Genomic DNA, 17,639 nt, shown 5'->3' with positions numbered 1-17,639 from the left:
CTCTGTGGACACTTCATGCACGTTTAGAATCAATGACCAGAGTTCTTGAAGGTCAGACTCTCCACGGGCGGTTACCACGACAACCGTAGAACCATTCCTCTTCTCCCTGACAACCAGGAGCTTGGAGAAGTTTTTCTCCGCCAGAACCCCATCCTTCCAGTTAATACGGCTCCCATCACACAGGAAACTGTGCAGCTTCAAGGAAAGTTTTTCAAAGAAATTGGGCGGGGCTTTACCGTCAAAGAAAATCTCCATGCTCAGCTCAAAAGTGTTGTACGGCACAGTGGCTGGCCAGGTTTTGTAGAAATCTAAGGGCTTGTCTTGAGGGAAGAACCAAGGGAATTGGACAATCTGTGACGAGCCATGGAGGGCTTGTCTTGAGGGAAGAACCAAGGGAATTGGACAATCTGTGACGAGCCATGTAGTGCGTTGGTTGTCGAGTTTTTCAACTCAAAGCACAGGTTAAATTTGATCATGAGTGACAGGATCAAAGCTATACAAGTCTCTGGCCTATCTTTTGACAGTTTAAAATGTATCAACAGATAGCCCAGCATTTCTTTAGTCAGCAGACCTTTCTTCATGAAATCTCTTTTCTTTTTATCAAAAGAGTTTTCCCTGATGGACAAAGTTTCTCCGATGGTTTTATCGTAGTAGACAACGTCCTGGAAGTCGTGCCTGAAGGTGTTTATGTATTCAAATTACAGAGTGCAAGGGTCACCATGTATAATCCTCATGACTTCTGCTAGAAACTAAAAAAAAATTGTGACACTGTTGATCATCAAAATGCTTTCTTTCGTATTTATTTACTTCCCAAATTAAAACACGAATTTGCTTATTTTATTCCATATTATTGATCGTCCTCATCTATTAAAGTTAATGTGAAAGTGGCTTTGGGGTAACCATCAACTCGTGTATTGTAATTTGCCAACAGACTGATACAGCGACCAATGTGTTACTAAACAACTGAACTAAGTAGAAGTAACAGAAAATATACGTCCGACCCATCCCCCCACTTAGCTAGATAATAATGTCTGAAAGTAACACCAAGTAAAACATACCACATTGAACAACACATTATACGCGATTCACAACCCACAATACCACACAAAACATAGCAAAACTCCAGGTGGAACCACAGCACCATTAAACCAGATTGGACTCACAACAGCGCCTGGAGCTCAAAATTATTTTCTAAAAATTTCACATATCCGTAGAAACTCACTTGTCAATAAAACGGAGAAAGTAAATAATTTTTAATACCCCACTTTATTGAGGAAATTAATGAACACAGCTCCCACAGATCTAGCAACATTTTCAGGAACAATTTATTTGTGTCAGTGACAAAAATACAAATGTGTGGCTAGTGTGGTGATGTGATGTGTGTCGAAGGTGTATGTGTGGAGCTAAGTATTGTTACTGTCGTGTGCAATGTAGCAGGACCAGGTGACGTCTGTGTTGATGTTGTACGGAGACAACGAGTAGAACAAGTAAAGTGAGAGTTGCCGAGTGGGTGTGTTGTGGGGCATGCTTTGTGGCGGGTGTGTTATGGTGGGTGTAGTGTGTGTGTTGTAGGTGTAGTGTGGTGGTTGTGTTGTGGTGGGTGAGGTGGAGTGGAGGAAATACAATATTTGAGATGCACAATTCTAATCCATTTACTTATTTCTATTGCTATATTAGCAAAGTGGCCACTGTAAATTGTTCTGGCGCAGACAAAACTTACAATAAAACTGGCAAATATATTCCTTTATTAGTACTTGAGTTTAGACAAAAGCATTCAACGCTTGTTTCTGTTGTGTTCTCAATAACGTTTATGACTATTTATAAACCTTGCTCTCATGGTCCCAACCTGTAGAACACCCACCCCACTCTCTGTTTGATCAATTCATTGCCCAGTATCAACTTTCAAGCAGCATTACAAAGTTTTTTTGCCTTTTTGTCCTCATTCCTACTCCTAATGAGGTTAATGTCAAGTTACTCTAAAATTCTCGACTGTCTCTATCTACATTCTAGAGTTCCCAAAAAGAGTACAGATCACCATATATCTCCTCCCACAGGCAATCTTACCCCTGAATTTCATTAACCTATAGTAACTCTAAACTACAGTTCTGTCTGTAACTGCATGTCAGAGCTCCAGCAAAGAGTTTAAATCACTACATGTGTCCACCCACAGGTTAACTCTTTCTTGAGAATCCCATCAACCACTAGTATCATATTACAGCTCTCCCATTGACAACAACTTGTCTTGTGTTCCCCTTGGCCACTGTGCCCTGAGTACCTTAACTGTGTCAGTATTGTTACGGTACCCACCCCACAATGAACAAAGAAAACAATTTACTACAAGAAAGTCGTTGGGTATAATCCACCCAGTTGCCGGGAATCAGAAGAAATAGTATTTCCCACTATAAAAATTGTCCGGGTGTGATCCACCCAGTTGCCGGGGACAGGGTACCAAATATGTTGCCGGGGAAAGGGTTAATCCAAACCTTAAGAAAAAGATTTAAAACTAAAAATTACTAAGCATTTACCTTAGTCTAAAACAAACCAACGCCAGACACAACCCTAACCCTAGCTCTAACCCTAAACCTAGCCCTAACCTTAACCCTAACACTAGCTCTAACCCTAAACCTAACCCTAAACCTAACGCTGTCCGGGGGGGGGGGGGGGGGGGTAATGTCCTACTGGAAGGGGGGTAATTGACAAGGAGGTAATAACCCCGGGGGTAATAACCCCGGGGGTAATGTCGGGGCGGAAATGTCCGGGTGTAATTGACAAGGGGGAAATGCCCTGTTCCCGCTTTGAATTGACTAAATATATATAGTCCATATTACTGTAAGTGGATAATTATGTAGATAGGCCATTGTTTACAATTGACTATATACATATATAGTCCATATAAATGTATGTAGATAGTCCATTGTTTTCAATTGACCATAAGCATGTTGTCATTAAATGTGATGTCAGGATATTTGGTCGCATCCCCTAGGCCCGGCCACACACGTCTGTGTCAGAGAATCTCTTTCCATAAAAGCGTACGTCAGAAGTATATCATGTCTTATGTAAATATTTATGTATGTTAAATTTGACATTCATATATATCATCTACAATATCTCAAAACAAAAATTTAAGAGTTTACAGTCGGGTACACAACATAGCAATTTCGCTTTGCATTTGTGAACAAAACGTTACATTTTCACTACGGGTGTCGTGAACATGGACTCAATTGTGTAATTACATTATGGGTTTTGTTACACTGCCAAGTTTTAGCGACAAACTTGACTGCTGACATTTCTCTTCACTACCATCGTGCTTTATTAATCATCAACATAAAACATTAAGAATATCAAAGATAACAAAACGAAAGAAAGAAACTTTGAAATCTCTAACACTTTATTGTCATCTATACAAACAGTTGATTAAGTATTAAAAGAAAAATGTACAAATGAAATCAAGTTCATACAGATTAATGTTAATGATTAATTAATAAGCGACAAAATACATGTTTACAGCAATGAACACTTGTTTATAATTTTGGTTGTGTCTAACAACTCTAAACAAATGACGTGAAAGAAACTAAACAATTTATTTCTTGGATTCACCAGAATACAAAGTTGCCGATGAAGACATTAAAGTCTTGACACACCCCAGTGTAATGAAGAAGGGGCCATTTTGTTTGTTTACATTAGACAACGGGGAGAACCAACAGTTACATTAAACAAGGGGAGAGAACAAACAGTTACGTTAGACAAGGGGAAAGAACCAACAATTACAGATGGATCACAACCCATTCTCCCCACTATAATTTCCTTCAGAGTTTGATCCACTGTGGGGACGTGGCGACCACCTGCCGAATCCCAGCATGTAGACCTGTGCTCCACTGGAGCCAGGACATGTACATGTTGTGTATGTGTACTTGTACCAAACTTTCCCCTTATGTCTGTGTATCCACTGTCCTACAGAGACCTGTTTAGCACAGCCATGAGGATGTGACACTATAACGTTCAACTTGTCCTCATCAAATATCCCGTATTTGTCATTTACTTTCCCACATAGATCATTAAAGCGGTAACACATCTTGTACAGTTTATCAACCAACTCTAAGTCACACGACACACAGGTAAACACACACACGTCTGCCTCAATGTCTGCCAAAATCACCCTCCAGCCATCAAGACTGACCCCAGGACTTTTATTGTCATCAAAACCTACAACACACCTGGTCTGTCTCGCCTCACTGTCATCAAACACAACGTGTGTGGCTGTCCCCACACAAAACTCCCCCCACACTTTGCTGGGTGTGTCCAAGTGTTGACACTTGCCACATGGACAAGTGCCCTTGTTGTCACTCTCTGTGTACTTGTCCACACTCCACACCCTCCCCGTCCCTGTCTTCAATACGTCACTTCCTCTGGTGTTATAAAATGGATACTGACCACTGAAGCATGGAACAGACTTTGGTCTCTCTAGACTGGTGTACTTGACCTTTATCAGGACCGTTAGGGCAGACAAAGCTTTGATTAGCTCCAACAGGATGACGTCACGACAACGTGAGGGGAGATGACCCAAGTTAAAATCATTAACAGGTATAAAGTTGACATGACCTGGATTCTTCTTACAACCTGTATAGTGCTTGTGTAAGTCAGCTTCACCTCCATAGCAGATCTCAGTTTCATGCTGTCCTGGAGAGATACAAGTGGCGATAATTAATTGAAAGAAACGTTGAGCAGTAATCAAATAAATTACATAGTATGGCACAAAGGGAGATCATTTATAATATCAAAACATCGCTATTGAAAATATTTCCTACCTAAAAATATCTTACCTGGTATAAAGACAGGTTCGCTTTGTGTTTCATCCATGTTTAGAATTTTACTTTCTGTAATCTGAAAATAAATTAGAATTGATTACAGAGCTGATGAATAATGGAATAATGGTATACAATAATGTTAGCTAGTCCCCCACCCCTTCTAAACACACTACATGTTACTTGAGAAGCAGGCTTGACAGTATATGTATATTTACTTTATTTTGAAAACTCTATGACACATCTCACACGTTATTTAAATTATATCAAACTGTGAGACATGTTACTCTTGATTTAGTTTTAATAATTTGAGTATTTTTTAAAATTAAAACTTAGGAGTTAAACAATATAACCGTTCTATAAATTAACAATTAATTACTTTTTATGTGTTCCAATTATTTTAAATTATTAAGTAAAATTGTACTTAAATGTTAGGTGATTAGTGAGGCACATAGTTTAAAACGTTTGATTACTGGAATATGAAATGTTTGCAGGTTTTGCTGGTACAATACATTGTATGCCATTCAACAATTTAAAATATTTGAAATGATTTTCTGAGTGATCAGTATTCAAAGTATGTATAAATGTTTAAGTCCAGCTTTATTAATTAAAAAAATTAGTTTTCACAACAGATACAGAAGCTCTTGTCACCAGCATACCACCACTCACTAATTACGTCATCTGTTTATGCTGTAAAACTTATTTTTTAAAATTTTAAAATTCAAACATTCAAAATTCTACTTCAAAATCATTGTGTTTATTGTCCTGATTTTTCTTACTGAATGCTATATTTCTTCACTAACTCTTAAACTGAAGAATAAAAATGTAAACATGTAAAGATATACGAAGGGGCAAAATATATTAAGAAACAGTTTTAAATTTATTTAACTTAAGTAAAAAAAAAAATTAACCATATTTTAAAGTATTTTTAAAAATCAGGTTTTAATATTAATGAAATTCTCATTTTTAATGCCAAATATCTAAATATGCACTATGGAATAATGTATAAGCTTACCATTGACCTAGCTTTATAGTGACATATGAGGCAACCATTTGTTGTCTCAGTTTTTGGCTGAACTTGTGATGTCTGATGTTGGCTGAGCTTGTGATGTCTGAAGTTGGCTGAGCTTGTGATGTCTGATGCTGGCTGAGCTTGTGATGTCTGATGTTGGCTGAGCTTGTGATGTCTGATGTTGGCTGAGCTTGTGATGTCTGATGTTGGCTGAGCTTGTGATGTCTGATGTTGGCTGAGCTTGTGATGTCTGAAGTTGGCTGAGCTTGTGATGTCTGAAGTTGGCTGAGCTTGTGATGTCTGATGTTGGCTGAGCTTGTGATGTCTGATGTTGGCTGAGCTTGTGATGTCTGATGTTGGCTGAGCTTGTGATGTCTGATGTTGGCTGAGCTTGTGATGTCTGATGTTGGCTGAGCTTGTGATGTCTGAAGTTGGCTGAGCTTGTGATGTCTGATGTTGGCTGAGCTTGTGATGTCTGATGTTGGCTGAGCTTGTGATGTCTGATGTTGGCTGAGCTTGTGATGTCTGATGTTGGCTGAGCTTGTGATGTCTGATGTTGGCTGAGCTTGTGATGTCTGATGTTGGCTGAGCTTGTGATGTCTGATGTTGGCTGAGCTTGTGATGTCTGATGTTGGCTGAGCTTGTGATGTCTGATGTTGGCTGAGCTTGTGATGTCTGATGTTGGCTGAGCTTGTGATGTCTGATGTTGGCTGAGCTTGTGATGTCTGATGTTGGCTGAGCTTGTGATGTCTGATGTTGGCTGAGCTTGTGATGTCTGATGTTGGCTGAGCTTGTGATGTCTGATGTTGGCTGAGCTTGTGATGTCTGATGTTGGCTCAGCTTGTGACCTGAAACACTCAGTCAAAAACTTTTGCATGGGTCCTCAAATAATTTATTTAGTTTCATGACATGAAAATACATGACAGTAGAAAATGTAGTACACTGGATTGAAATGAGTGGAAATATAATGATATTGTCTTTATTAATGAATGTTGTATTTTAGAAGTTTTTTTTTTTCATCAATGAATAGACAAATGCATCGAGTTAGTTTTTGTTGAATCAACTATATCCTAGTCGAATGGTAATCCAGGTGACTTTATTTAGCGTCTAACATTAAAGTACAGAAATTAAAATATAAAATATTTTAATTACAGCACACAGAATTATTTTATCTGACTTAAACAAAGTACATTTCATCTTGAAAAGTTAGTAACTATGTTAGAAATGTGATTACATTTATTTAATTAACAATGCTGACTAAAATATTAAATGGCTTTAATTGTATTTGATTTTCATAAGCAGTGATTCTTCAAGACTTTTATTCTTCGGGGGTGGGGGGGAGGGGTGGTGCGGATTAAAATGTCTGGGGGAGGGGGCGGACACTGTTAAAAGTAAATATTTTCTCTATTTTTTTTTTGTTGGGGGGGGGGGGCGGTAGACTTTTTTCAGGGGGTCAGAGCCCTCCCCCCCCCCCCCCCCGAAGAGATGTCTGGAAGAAACTCTGTTCATAAGCTAATAAAATATTGTGTAAAAATACCAGCCACTTTACAGCCAAAATGTATAAGTTTAAGACAAATGAATTATCTACTTCATAATAAACTTTTGCAACCAAAATAAACATTTGTCACCTACACTGGTATAACTTATGAACTAATATAGGATTTTTTTTCTAGGTTTAGATCTTGAATCTAGTTTAATTATACATAAAGTAAAATATGTGCATGAGTTCTACTGAATGATAAAATATGATACTCAATTCTGCTGTTTCTGAAGTCATAAATATCGAATATAGAGTTTAGCCTACATTTCGACTACTGCGTGACGATGGCAGTGATTATCACTTGAAAATATTTTATTGCTAAGTTTTAATATCGAATTTCAAAACTATTCTATATTCATGTTTTAGAAATCTAATATTTAAATTAGTCACAAGCTTTTTTTGTGTATTTTACTTAGGCCCTATTTACTGTTGCTGAAAGCAACATTTTATAATAGGAAATTGCAAGTAGAGTATTCATCCGACTTTGGATTAATTATTTAATTTATGCCATAACGATTTAAGTTAATATATTCATATCAAATTTGCCACATTTGAATTTCTTTTATAATTTGTCATAAAGTTAATACTTTTCTCTTTGTCCGAGGCAAAATATATAGGCCCCTATTTCAAATAAACAAATATTTAGATATCACTGACTATATATATATATATATATATATATATATATATATATATATATATATATATATATATATATATGTTGGGAGATTGCGAGACGCGAAAAGCGAAATGGCGAGAAGATAATGCGAGACACCTGCGGAATTAAGGGAAAATAGCGAGACACTTTTTGCGAAAAAAAAAAGGTTTTTTTTTCGTGCTTTTCTCATCTTTATTGATTTAAATTATTTTTTTTTGTTTTAAAATAAACAAGCATTTAGCCATACCCTTTAACGCGAGTGTTGTATGTCGTTATTTTTTATCTAGATTTTATTATATAGATAGATAGATACTAAGACAATTTATTTAAAGATACTAAGAAGATCTATTTAAAAATCCTAACTTCGTTGCTGTGCTACTGTTATCGCCCGCTCTCGTTAGCGAGAGGAAATCCCGTCTCTGTCAGCATTAATTTAAAAAATCTAGCCCGCTCATGTTTATACAAAATTTCTATGCAAAAATAGAAAATATGTTTCCGGCGGCAGCGGATCCGGGCACGGTGATCTTCAAAGACGGTAAATCAGACGGCCATTATATTAAAACCATTTTAGGTTACATCTCTTATGAAATTGTTGATTTAATTAAACTAAATTAACTTAACTAAATTTAACGACTAACATATATAGGCCTACATAAGCCCAAATTTAAACGGAAACTCAACAAATTGGAAGAAATTAGATTATATTTTACAGGACTGAATAAGAAATTGCTCGTGTTATTAATAGCTACATGAAACGTCCTTCCGGACATACCAATATAAAACTTATTTTAATGTTAGATACTCACACCTAAAACGTTCAGCTTATGGCTTTCAGGTATTATTGTCCCCAATGGTACAGGCAAATAGGCTACACTAACAGGGATGTATTATAAAGTCTATTTTCATTTTATTGGTTTTCCTTAATCACGTGACTTAATTTTAAGAATTAGTTTTCCCGGTCCTAAAAAAAGTAACTTAGCCTACATTTCTAAAGTACGCGAGAAAACATGTTTTCTAAAACATGAAAAGAGTTAATATCGATATCACGCCGTTTTTGTTTTAACGAAATTAATGAATATATTTCAATCCAATAATCAAGAATACACTTATGTGTGTGGGGGGCGATGTCAACAGATGTAGATAGTTATCACACGTGAAGACCGAAACATTCCCACAAGGAGTGTGACGTCATTTATACACGATCCGACCCTTCCCCGCCTCGTTAAACCAGCATAATATCTTATAAATGCCTTCATGAAAACTTTATAAAACAACAGCAATTCGCATTGAAATCGAGTTCTTAAAAAGCAAAGTACCATTAAATTTGAAATTTTGATAACAAGTTATTAACACCGGTAAAAACCTGTTGTTTAAACACGAGCACCTAAGTTTAAATTTCTGATTTACTATTTGATTAGGGATAAACGATGCGCTGTTTTGATAAGAAATTCCTCGAAATGTACCTGAAATACATCAGTCCATACAGAATGAGTTGGAACGGCCCACAGCCAACTCGTTATCTAATGGTTGTTTACAATAGCAACAACTCTTTTTAGTTTTAGATTATATATTGTACAGTATCGTACACAATCACACAACACATCAAAACATGTGCAGTGCCGTATTCATTATATATATATATATATATATATATATATATATATATATATATATATATATATATATATATATATATATATATATATATATATATATATATATATATGTAATGAATACGGCACTGCGGATGTTTTGATATATGTATATATATTTAATGTGTGTAATTTTGATAACATTGATTGTAAAGTCGGTATCTGTATGCCTGCTTACCCGTATGATTCGAATAATGTTAATAAAATTTAATTTTAATTAATGGTATACAATATGCAACATATTTTGAAAAACCTTTCAATCTATGAGCAAACAAAATAAAAAGACAGAAATAAGACGTTCCTAGACTACAGGAAAGTTAGGCAGCAAGCAAGTGCATTAAACTGACAGTGGTTTTGGTATTTGTGCCAAATGTCTCTAAAAGACCAGGAGATAATAGCATTTATTTCTTTAAAATAATCGTTCTGCAAATCTGATCTGACGGGTATCTGACACCTTACGATAATCGACTTTTCCCCATTTATTCCGAGGTTATTGAAACAGATGAACTCTACTGGACCTGCTCCGTGTGTCATAAGCACCAGCGTGAACATATGATGATGAGGATAGAGTCGGAAGTTGGCCAAGACAAATTATTATTAAAAATCCAACCACAATTTGTCTGACGACTTACACCAATGATAGAACAATGTTTAAACTATGGCACACACACCTCACACAGACTATGTTGAACCCCGCAGCATCACACTTGATGGCAGATATTGCACATCAACATCATCGATTTTAAAAGTATGTTTTAAAAATTCAATAGCATTAAGAAATTTAACCGCTACAAGTTCCAATCGTGATATATCATGTACTTAAAATAAATTGTTTACCAGTGAAACTGAGTACAAAAACAAAAAAAAAATGTTTTTCTGTCTCTGTCTTATTAGGATTTTTGTAGCTCAGTCTTGATGACCTGGACTATGCTGAAGACACTCATCACTTATACCCCACGGGCCACATCCAACAACAACAAAAATAATAAGGTAAAATGTATCACTCGTGTCGTAAATAGACGCTCTGATGAATACACACGCCGACCACTAGATAAGCGAATTTTCATCGGGCTATAGAGTAGATTGGCTTTTTAAAAGAAATAAGGCGTGTTTTTTTTCGCATCAGCTAAAGTAATACTATAGGCAGAGCTACAGGAGGAAAAGGTCAACATGTATAATAAACGTATCACTCTTTTCTTTGTTGCTCTCCATAATTCTCAGGAAATCTGCCGAACCACATACCAAAATTTTTGACAATGTTTAGCATCTAGAAGCATGTTTTCAGTTTTGTTTTACATCCGTATCATCTGTTTCTTCTTCTTCGTTCTTAATTGTAATGTTGGAACGTAATCCCCCCCCCCAACACAATTAAGTATTCGTGTCAACTTGTTTTGCGCCATATAGGCTGTTAATTTTTATTTCATCCTGGTTTCCTTTTTGGATTTGCTTGTGTAGTCTTTGACCAACCAAGAACAAATTACAAGGCAACAATTGTTTGATTTTGGAGTTGTCTCTCCTAGAAGAGTGGCTGTCCTCAGCTAACGAACCTCATCTGCCCGGGTGTTCGAACTCGTGCCTTTTCGGTTATATATATATATATATATATATATATATATATATATATGTATATATATATATATATATATATATATATATATATATATATATATATAATTTTTATATATCGGATAGACGACCTCCCTGTAGGGTGTGACTAAGCGTATCGCGGCTATCCTAGCACATTTGATTCATTGTCTGATGTGTTCTGCAGGGCGGTCATGGGTGATATTTAATTCATTGGTCAAACTTTACGAGACGCGCGCTAGGACGTCAGTGTGATGTAGTAACTCGAGGTGTTTTCTCAGCTTTGTACAACGTGCAGACTACTTTGTTGCTGTACAATGTGCAGACTACTTTGTCAGCTTTGTACAATGTGCAGACTACTTTGTTGCTGTACAATGTGCAGACTACTTTGTCAGCTTTGTACAATGTGCAGACTACTTTGTTGCTGTGCAATGTGCAGACTACTTTGTTGCTGTACAATGTGCAGACTACTTTGTCAATGTACAATGGGCAGACTACTTTGTCACTGTACAATGTGCAGACTACTTTGTTGCTGTGCAATGTGCAGACTACTTTGTTGCTGTGCAATGTGCAGACTACTTTGTTGCTTTACAATATGCAGACTACTTTGTTACTGTACAATGTGCAGACTACTTTGTCACCGACAATGTGCAGACTACTTTGTCACTGTACAATGTGCAGACTACTTTGTCACTGTACAATGTGCAGACTACTTTGTCACTGTACAATGTGCAGACTACTTTGTCACTGTACAATGTGCATACTACTTTGTCACTGTACAATGTGCAGACTACTTTGTGACTGTACCATTTGTGCAGACTACTTTGTCACTGTACCATTTGTGCAGACTACTTTGTCACTGTACCATTTGTGCAGACTACTTTGTCACTGTACCATGTGCAGACTACTTTGTCACTGTACAATGTGCAGACTACTTTGTCACTGTACAATGTGCAGACTACTTTGTTGCTGCACAATGTGCAGACTACTTTGTCACTGTACAACGTAAGGACTACTTTGTCAATGTACAATGTGCAGACTACTTTGTCACTGTACAATGTGCAGACTACTGTGTCACTGTACAATGTGCAGACTACTTTGTCACTGTACCATTTGTGCAGACTACTTTGTCACTGTACAATGTGCAGACTACTTTGTCACTGTACAATGTGCAGACTACTTTGTTACTGTGCAATGTGCAGACTACTTTGTCACTGTACAATGTGCAGACTACTTTGTCACTGTACAATGTGCATACTACTTTGTCACTGTACAACATGCAGACTACTTTGTCACTGTACAATGTGCAGACTACTTTGTGACTGTACCATTTGTGCAGACTACTTTGTCACTGTACAGTGTGCAGACTACTTTGTCACTGTACAATGTGCAGACTACTTTGTCACTGTACAATGTGCAGACTACTTTGTCACTGTACAATGTGCAGACTACTTTGTCACTGTACAATGTGTAGACTACTTTGTTGCTGTACAATGTGCAGACTACTTTGTTGCTGTAACCCCTATAGACAGATGGTGTTGTAAGACAATCGTCATCGGGAGAACCACCATCTGGTGTACGTGTGGGATTTTTGCATTCAGACACCTTACCACATCCTTTTTGATAAGATAATTTTTCTTTTTCATTTTTTAAAATGTCCCTGTCTTTAGTTTAAATATGCATATATAATTTTTGTGTCAAAAGCTTCAGAGAATTTAAGTAAAGTTATAGTTATATGCTGTTTAAAAGAGATCTTCAAATTAATACATAATGTAATAAGCCTAATCTGTCGTATATGGTACATGCAAATTGTCAATTTTATATCCAAGTTTTTACAAATTTAAGAAATTACAAAATTCAAACATAACTATCGTAATAGATGTCTCTTCGTTTCTAGCTGTATAATTTAAATATTTAATTTTGCAAAATGTGGGATAAGGCAGATAACTGTGTACAAAAAAGTATCATTATTTTTAATTGTTATTTCCCTTAGATCAAAGTCCGAGTTAGTGGCCATATTTCAAATAATAAATACAAATTGTAGCTGAGGTTAATTCAATTAGTAATAAAAGCAGATAGTGTTAGTTTTATTACTAATCCAAAATAAAAAAATAATCTATCATTTACTTTTCCCCAACAACTACATTAAGAGAGGGAAAGATGTGGGTAAATCTAACGGCTCTTCAATAACATACTATAAACATAATAAATTCAACAAATATTTAACTTACAAATCAACTTAATAGTTGTACCTTATTTAGACACTGTTACTATCAGCGAAGAAAATGTCTTCAGTTGAGGATTTATAACAATTAAACCTACGACATATCCTCTACTACTACTAGAAGCCATAGGCCGATGTTTTCAATCGAAGATAAGCATGTTGTCATTAAATGTGATGTGAGGATATTTAGTCACATCCCCTAGGTCCAGCCACACACGTTCAGTGTGTCAGAGAATCTCTTTCTATAATAGCGTACGTCAGAAGTAAATTATATCTTATGTACGTCTTTATGTATGTTACATTTGGTTCTAGGACATTAACCCCCACCCCTGTGAATTACCCCCTCCCCCTGGATATTCCACCCTCATTATCCTCAGGAGACATAACCCCCATGTCAATTACCGCATGAGAAATTAACCCCCGCCCCACCCTCCACCAAGATAGAATCCTGACCCTACCTGCAAAATTGTACCTATATTATCTTAATCCAAGCTTTAAGAAAAAGACCAAAACCTAGGTATTCACTTCAACAAAACCTAACACTAACCCTACACCTAGCGCTATCCCTAACCCTAGATGTACCTTAAGCTATAACCGGGGGGGATGTTCTACTGGGCGGGGGTAATGTTTCGGGAATATCCGAGAGTAATTAACGGGGGGGGGGGGGGTAATGCCCTGTTCCCGTTAAACTTCATATATGGATCATCTACAATATCTCAAAACAAAATTTGGTAGAGTTTACTGTCGGGTACACAACACATCAATATCACTTCACATTTGTGTACAAAAAGTCATAACTTCACTACGGGTATCTTAATCATGGACTAAACTGTAATTACATTGTGGGTTTTGTTACACAGTCGCGTTTTAGTTACAAACTTGACTGCCGACATTAAGTCAACAAACTTGACTGCCGACATTAAGTCATCAAACTTGACTGCTGACATTAAGTCAACAAACTTGACTGGCGACATTAATTCTCAGCTACAAACTTGACTGCCGACATTAAGTCAACAAACTTGACTGCCGTCATTAAGTCATCAAACTTGACTGGCGACATTAATTCTCAGCTACAAACTTGACTGCCGACATTAAGTCAACAAACTTGACTGCCGTCATTAAGTCATCAAACTTGACTGGCGACATTAAGTCTCAGCTACAAACTTGACTGCCGACATTAAGTCAACCAACTTGACTGCCGGCATTAAGTCATCAAACTTGACTGCCGACATTAACTTTCAGCTACAAACATGACTGCCGACATTAAGTCTCAGCCACAAACTTGACTTCCGACATTAAGACTCAGCTACAAACTTAACTGCCGATATTTCTCTTCACTACCATCGTGTTTTGTTTATCATCAACACAAAACATTAAGATTATTAACGATAACAAAATGAATGAAAGAAACTTTGAAATCTTCTAAAACTTTATTGACAGCCATACAAACAGTTGATTAATTATTGAAAGAAAAATGTTCAAATAAAATCCACAAAGTTCGTACAGATTAATCTTAATGATTAATTAATAAGCAACAAAATGCATGTTTTGAGTAATTAACATTTGTTTATAATTTTGTTTATATGTCTAACAACTCTAAACAAATGACGTGAAAGTAACTAAATCATTTATTTCTTGTGTTCACCAGAATATAAAGTTGCTGATGAAGACATTAAAGTCTTGACACACACACACGTTTAATGGAGGGAGCCGCCGTTTTGTTTGTTTACATTAGACAAGGGGAGAGAACTAACAGTTACATTAGATAAGGGGAGAGAACCAACAGTTACATTAGGTAAGAGGAGAGAACCAACAGTTACATTAAACAAGGGGAGAGAACCAACAGTTACAGATAGATCACAACCACACATTCTCCCCACTATAATTTCCTTCAGAGTTTGATCCACTGTGGTAACGTGAGGGGAGATGAGCTATGTTAAAATCATTAACAGGTATAAATTTTTTATGACCTGGATTCTTCTTACAGCCGGTATAGTGCTTGTGTAAGTCAGCTTCACCTCCATAGCAGATCTCGGCTTCATGATGTCCTGGAGATTTACAAGGGGAGATAATTTATTGAAAGAAAAGTTGAGCAGTTAACTAATAAACAAAGTATGGCAGAAAGGGAGATCATTTATAATATTAAAACATCACTATAGAAAATATTTCCTAACTAAAAATATCTTACCTGGTATAAAGACAGGTTCACTTTGTGTTTCAGCCATGTTTAGAATTTTACTTTCTGTAATCTGAAAATAAATTAAAATTGATTGCAGAGCATAAAAATAATGGAATAATGTATGCAATAATGTCAGCTAGCCCCCCCCCCCCCCCCACACCCTCTAAACACACTTATATGTTACAAAATCAGACCGAGAAGCAGGCTTGACAGTATATGTATATTTACTTTATTTTAAAAACTCTATGACACATCTCATATATTATTTAACTTATATCAAACTGTGAGACATGTTACTCTTGATTTAGTTATAACAATTTGAGTATTTTTAAAAATTAAAACTTAGGAGTTAATCAATATAAAAGTTCTATAAATCAACAATTACCAGGTTCACTTTGTGTTTCAGCCATGTTTAGAATTGTACTTTCTGTAATCTGAAAATAAATTAGAATTAATTACACAGCCTATGAATGATGTAAGCAGTATGGTCAGCTAGTCCCGCCTCCCCCCCCCTCTCAACACACTTATATGTTACAAAATCAGATTGAGAAGCAGGCTTGAGAGTATATATTACTCTATTTTAAAAACTCTTTGACACTTCTCATATAATATTTAACTTATATGACAAGTTACTCTTGATTTAGTTACATAAATTTGAGTATTTTTCAAAAATAAAACTTAACAATTACTTTTTATTTGTGTCGTTTTAAATTATTAAGTACACTTAAATATTAGGTGATTAGTTAGGACATTTTTAAAAAAAAACTTTGATAACTGGTATATAAAATGTTTGCAAGTTTTGCTGGTACAACACTTTTTATGCCATTCAACAATTAAAAATGTTTGAAATGATTCTTTGAGTATTCTATTTAAAATGTTAATAAATTGTTTAAGTTTAGATTGATTAATTAAAAGAAATTAGTTTTTACAACAGATACAGATGCTCTTTTCATCAGCTTACCACCACTCACTAATTACGTCATGCTGTAAAGCTTATTTTAAAATTCTCACCTTCAAATTCCACTATAAAATCCGTGTGTGTATTGCCTGATTTTTCGTTCTGAAGTCTTTATTTCTTTACTACCTGTTAAACAGAAGGATACAAATTTAAACTTGTAAAATATACATAGGGTCAAAATATAGAAGGTGAAAATAATTTTAAATTTGTTTAACTAAAGTAGAAGAATTAACAAAAAAATTAAGTATGTATAAAAATCAGGTTTTAAAATTAATGGAATTCTCATTTATATCTAAATATCTAAATATACACAATGGAATAAAGTATAAATTTACCATTTGACACATTAGGCACCCATAGGTTGTGTCTGATGTTGGCTGAGCTTGTGATGTCTGATGTTGGCTGAGCTTGTGATGTCTGATGTTGGCTGAGCTTGTGATGTCTGATGTTGGCTGAGCTTGTGATGTCTGAAGTTGGCTGAGCTTGTGATGTCTGATGTTGTCTGAGCTTGTGATGTCTGATGTTGGCTGAGCTTGTAATGTCTGATGTTGGCTGAGCCTGTGATGTCTGATGTTGGCTGAGCTTGTGATGTCTGATGTTGTCTGAGCTTGTGATGTCTGATGTTGGCTGAGCATGTGATGTCTGATGTTGGCTGAGCTTGTGATGTCTGATGTAGGCTGAGCTTCTGATGTCTTTATTGGCTCAGCTTGTGATTTCTGATGTTGGCTGAGCTTGTGACCTGTAACACCCAGTCAAATACTTTTTCAAGGGTCCTCAAATAATTTATTTAGCTTTATGACATGAAAATACATGAAAGTAGAAAATGTATTACAATGGATTGAAATATGTAAAAGTATGATGATAGTGTCGTTATTAATGATTCTTGTATTTTAAAAGGCATTTTGTTGTGTCTTTAAAGAATGGACAAATGCCTTGAGTTAAAATATATATATCCTAGGCGAATGGTAAAATAGTTGAGTTTATATAATGTCTAACATTAAATGTATTAGAAATTAAATTTCAATATTTT

At 35.9% G+C, this 17,639-nt stretch overlaps 1 protein-coding gene across 1 annotated transcript; it reads right to left on the bottom strand.

Annotated features, from left to right (window-relative positions):
* Nucleotides 1–4,652: 4,652 nt before the first annotated feature.
* Nucleotides 4,653–7,011, bottom strand: LOC131927908 (transcription initiation factor TFIID subunit 1-like). Its single transcript, XM_059283778.1, has 4 exons — nucleotides 6,992–7,011; nucleotides 5,818–6,670; nucleotides 4,821–4,881; nucleotides 4,653–4,672 (listed from the first exon to the last, which is right to left on the bottom strand). The coding sequence occupies exons 1-4, from the start codon at nucleotides 7,009–7,011 to the stop codon at nucleotides 4,668–4,670; spliced, it is 939 nt and encodes a 312-aa protein (XP_059139761.1). The 3' UTR covers nucleotides 4,653–4,667.
* Between the last annotated feature and the right edge of the window lie 10,628 nt (nucleotides 7,012–17,639).

This window comes from Physella acuta, unplaced genomic scaffold (genome assembly GCF_028476545.2).
Source record: "Physella acuta isolate Inbredline_101_S28 unplaced genomic scaffold, ASM2847654v3 ptg001446l, whole genome shotgun sequence".
NCBI lineage: Eukaryota > Metazoa > Mollusca > Gastropoda > Physidae > Physella > Physella acuta.
This window is presented reverse-complemented; position numbering and strand designations above follow the sequence as displayed.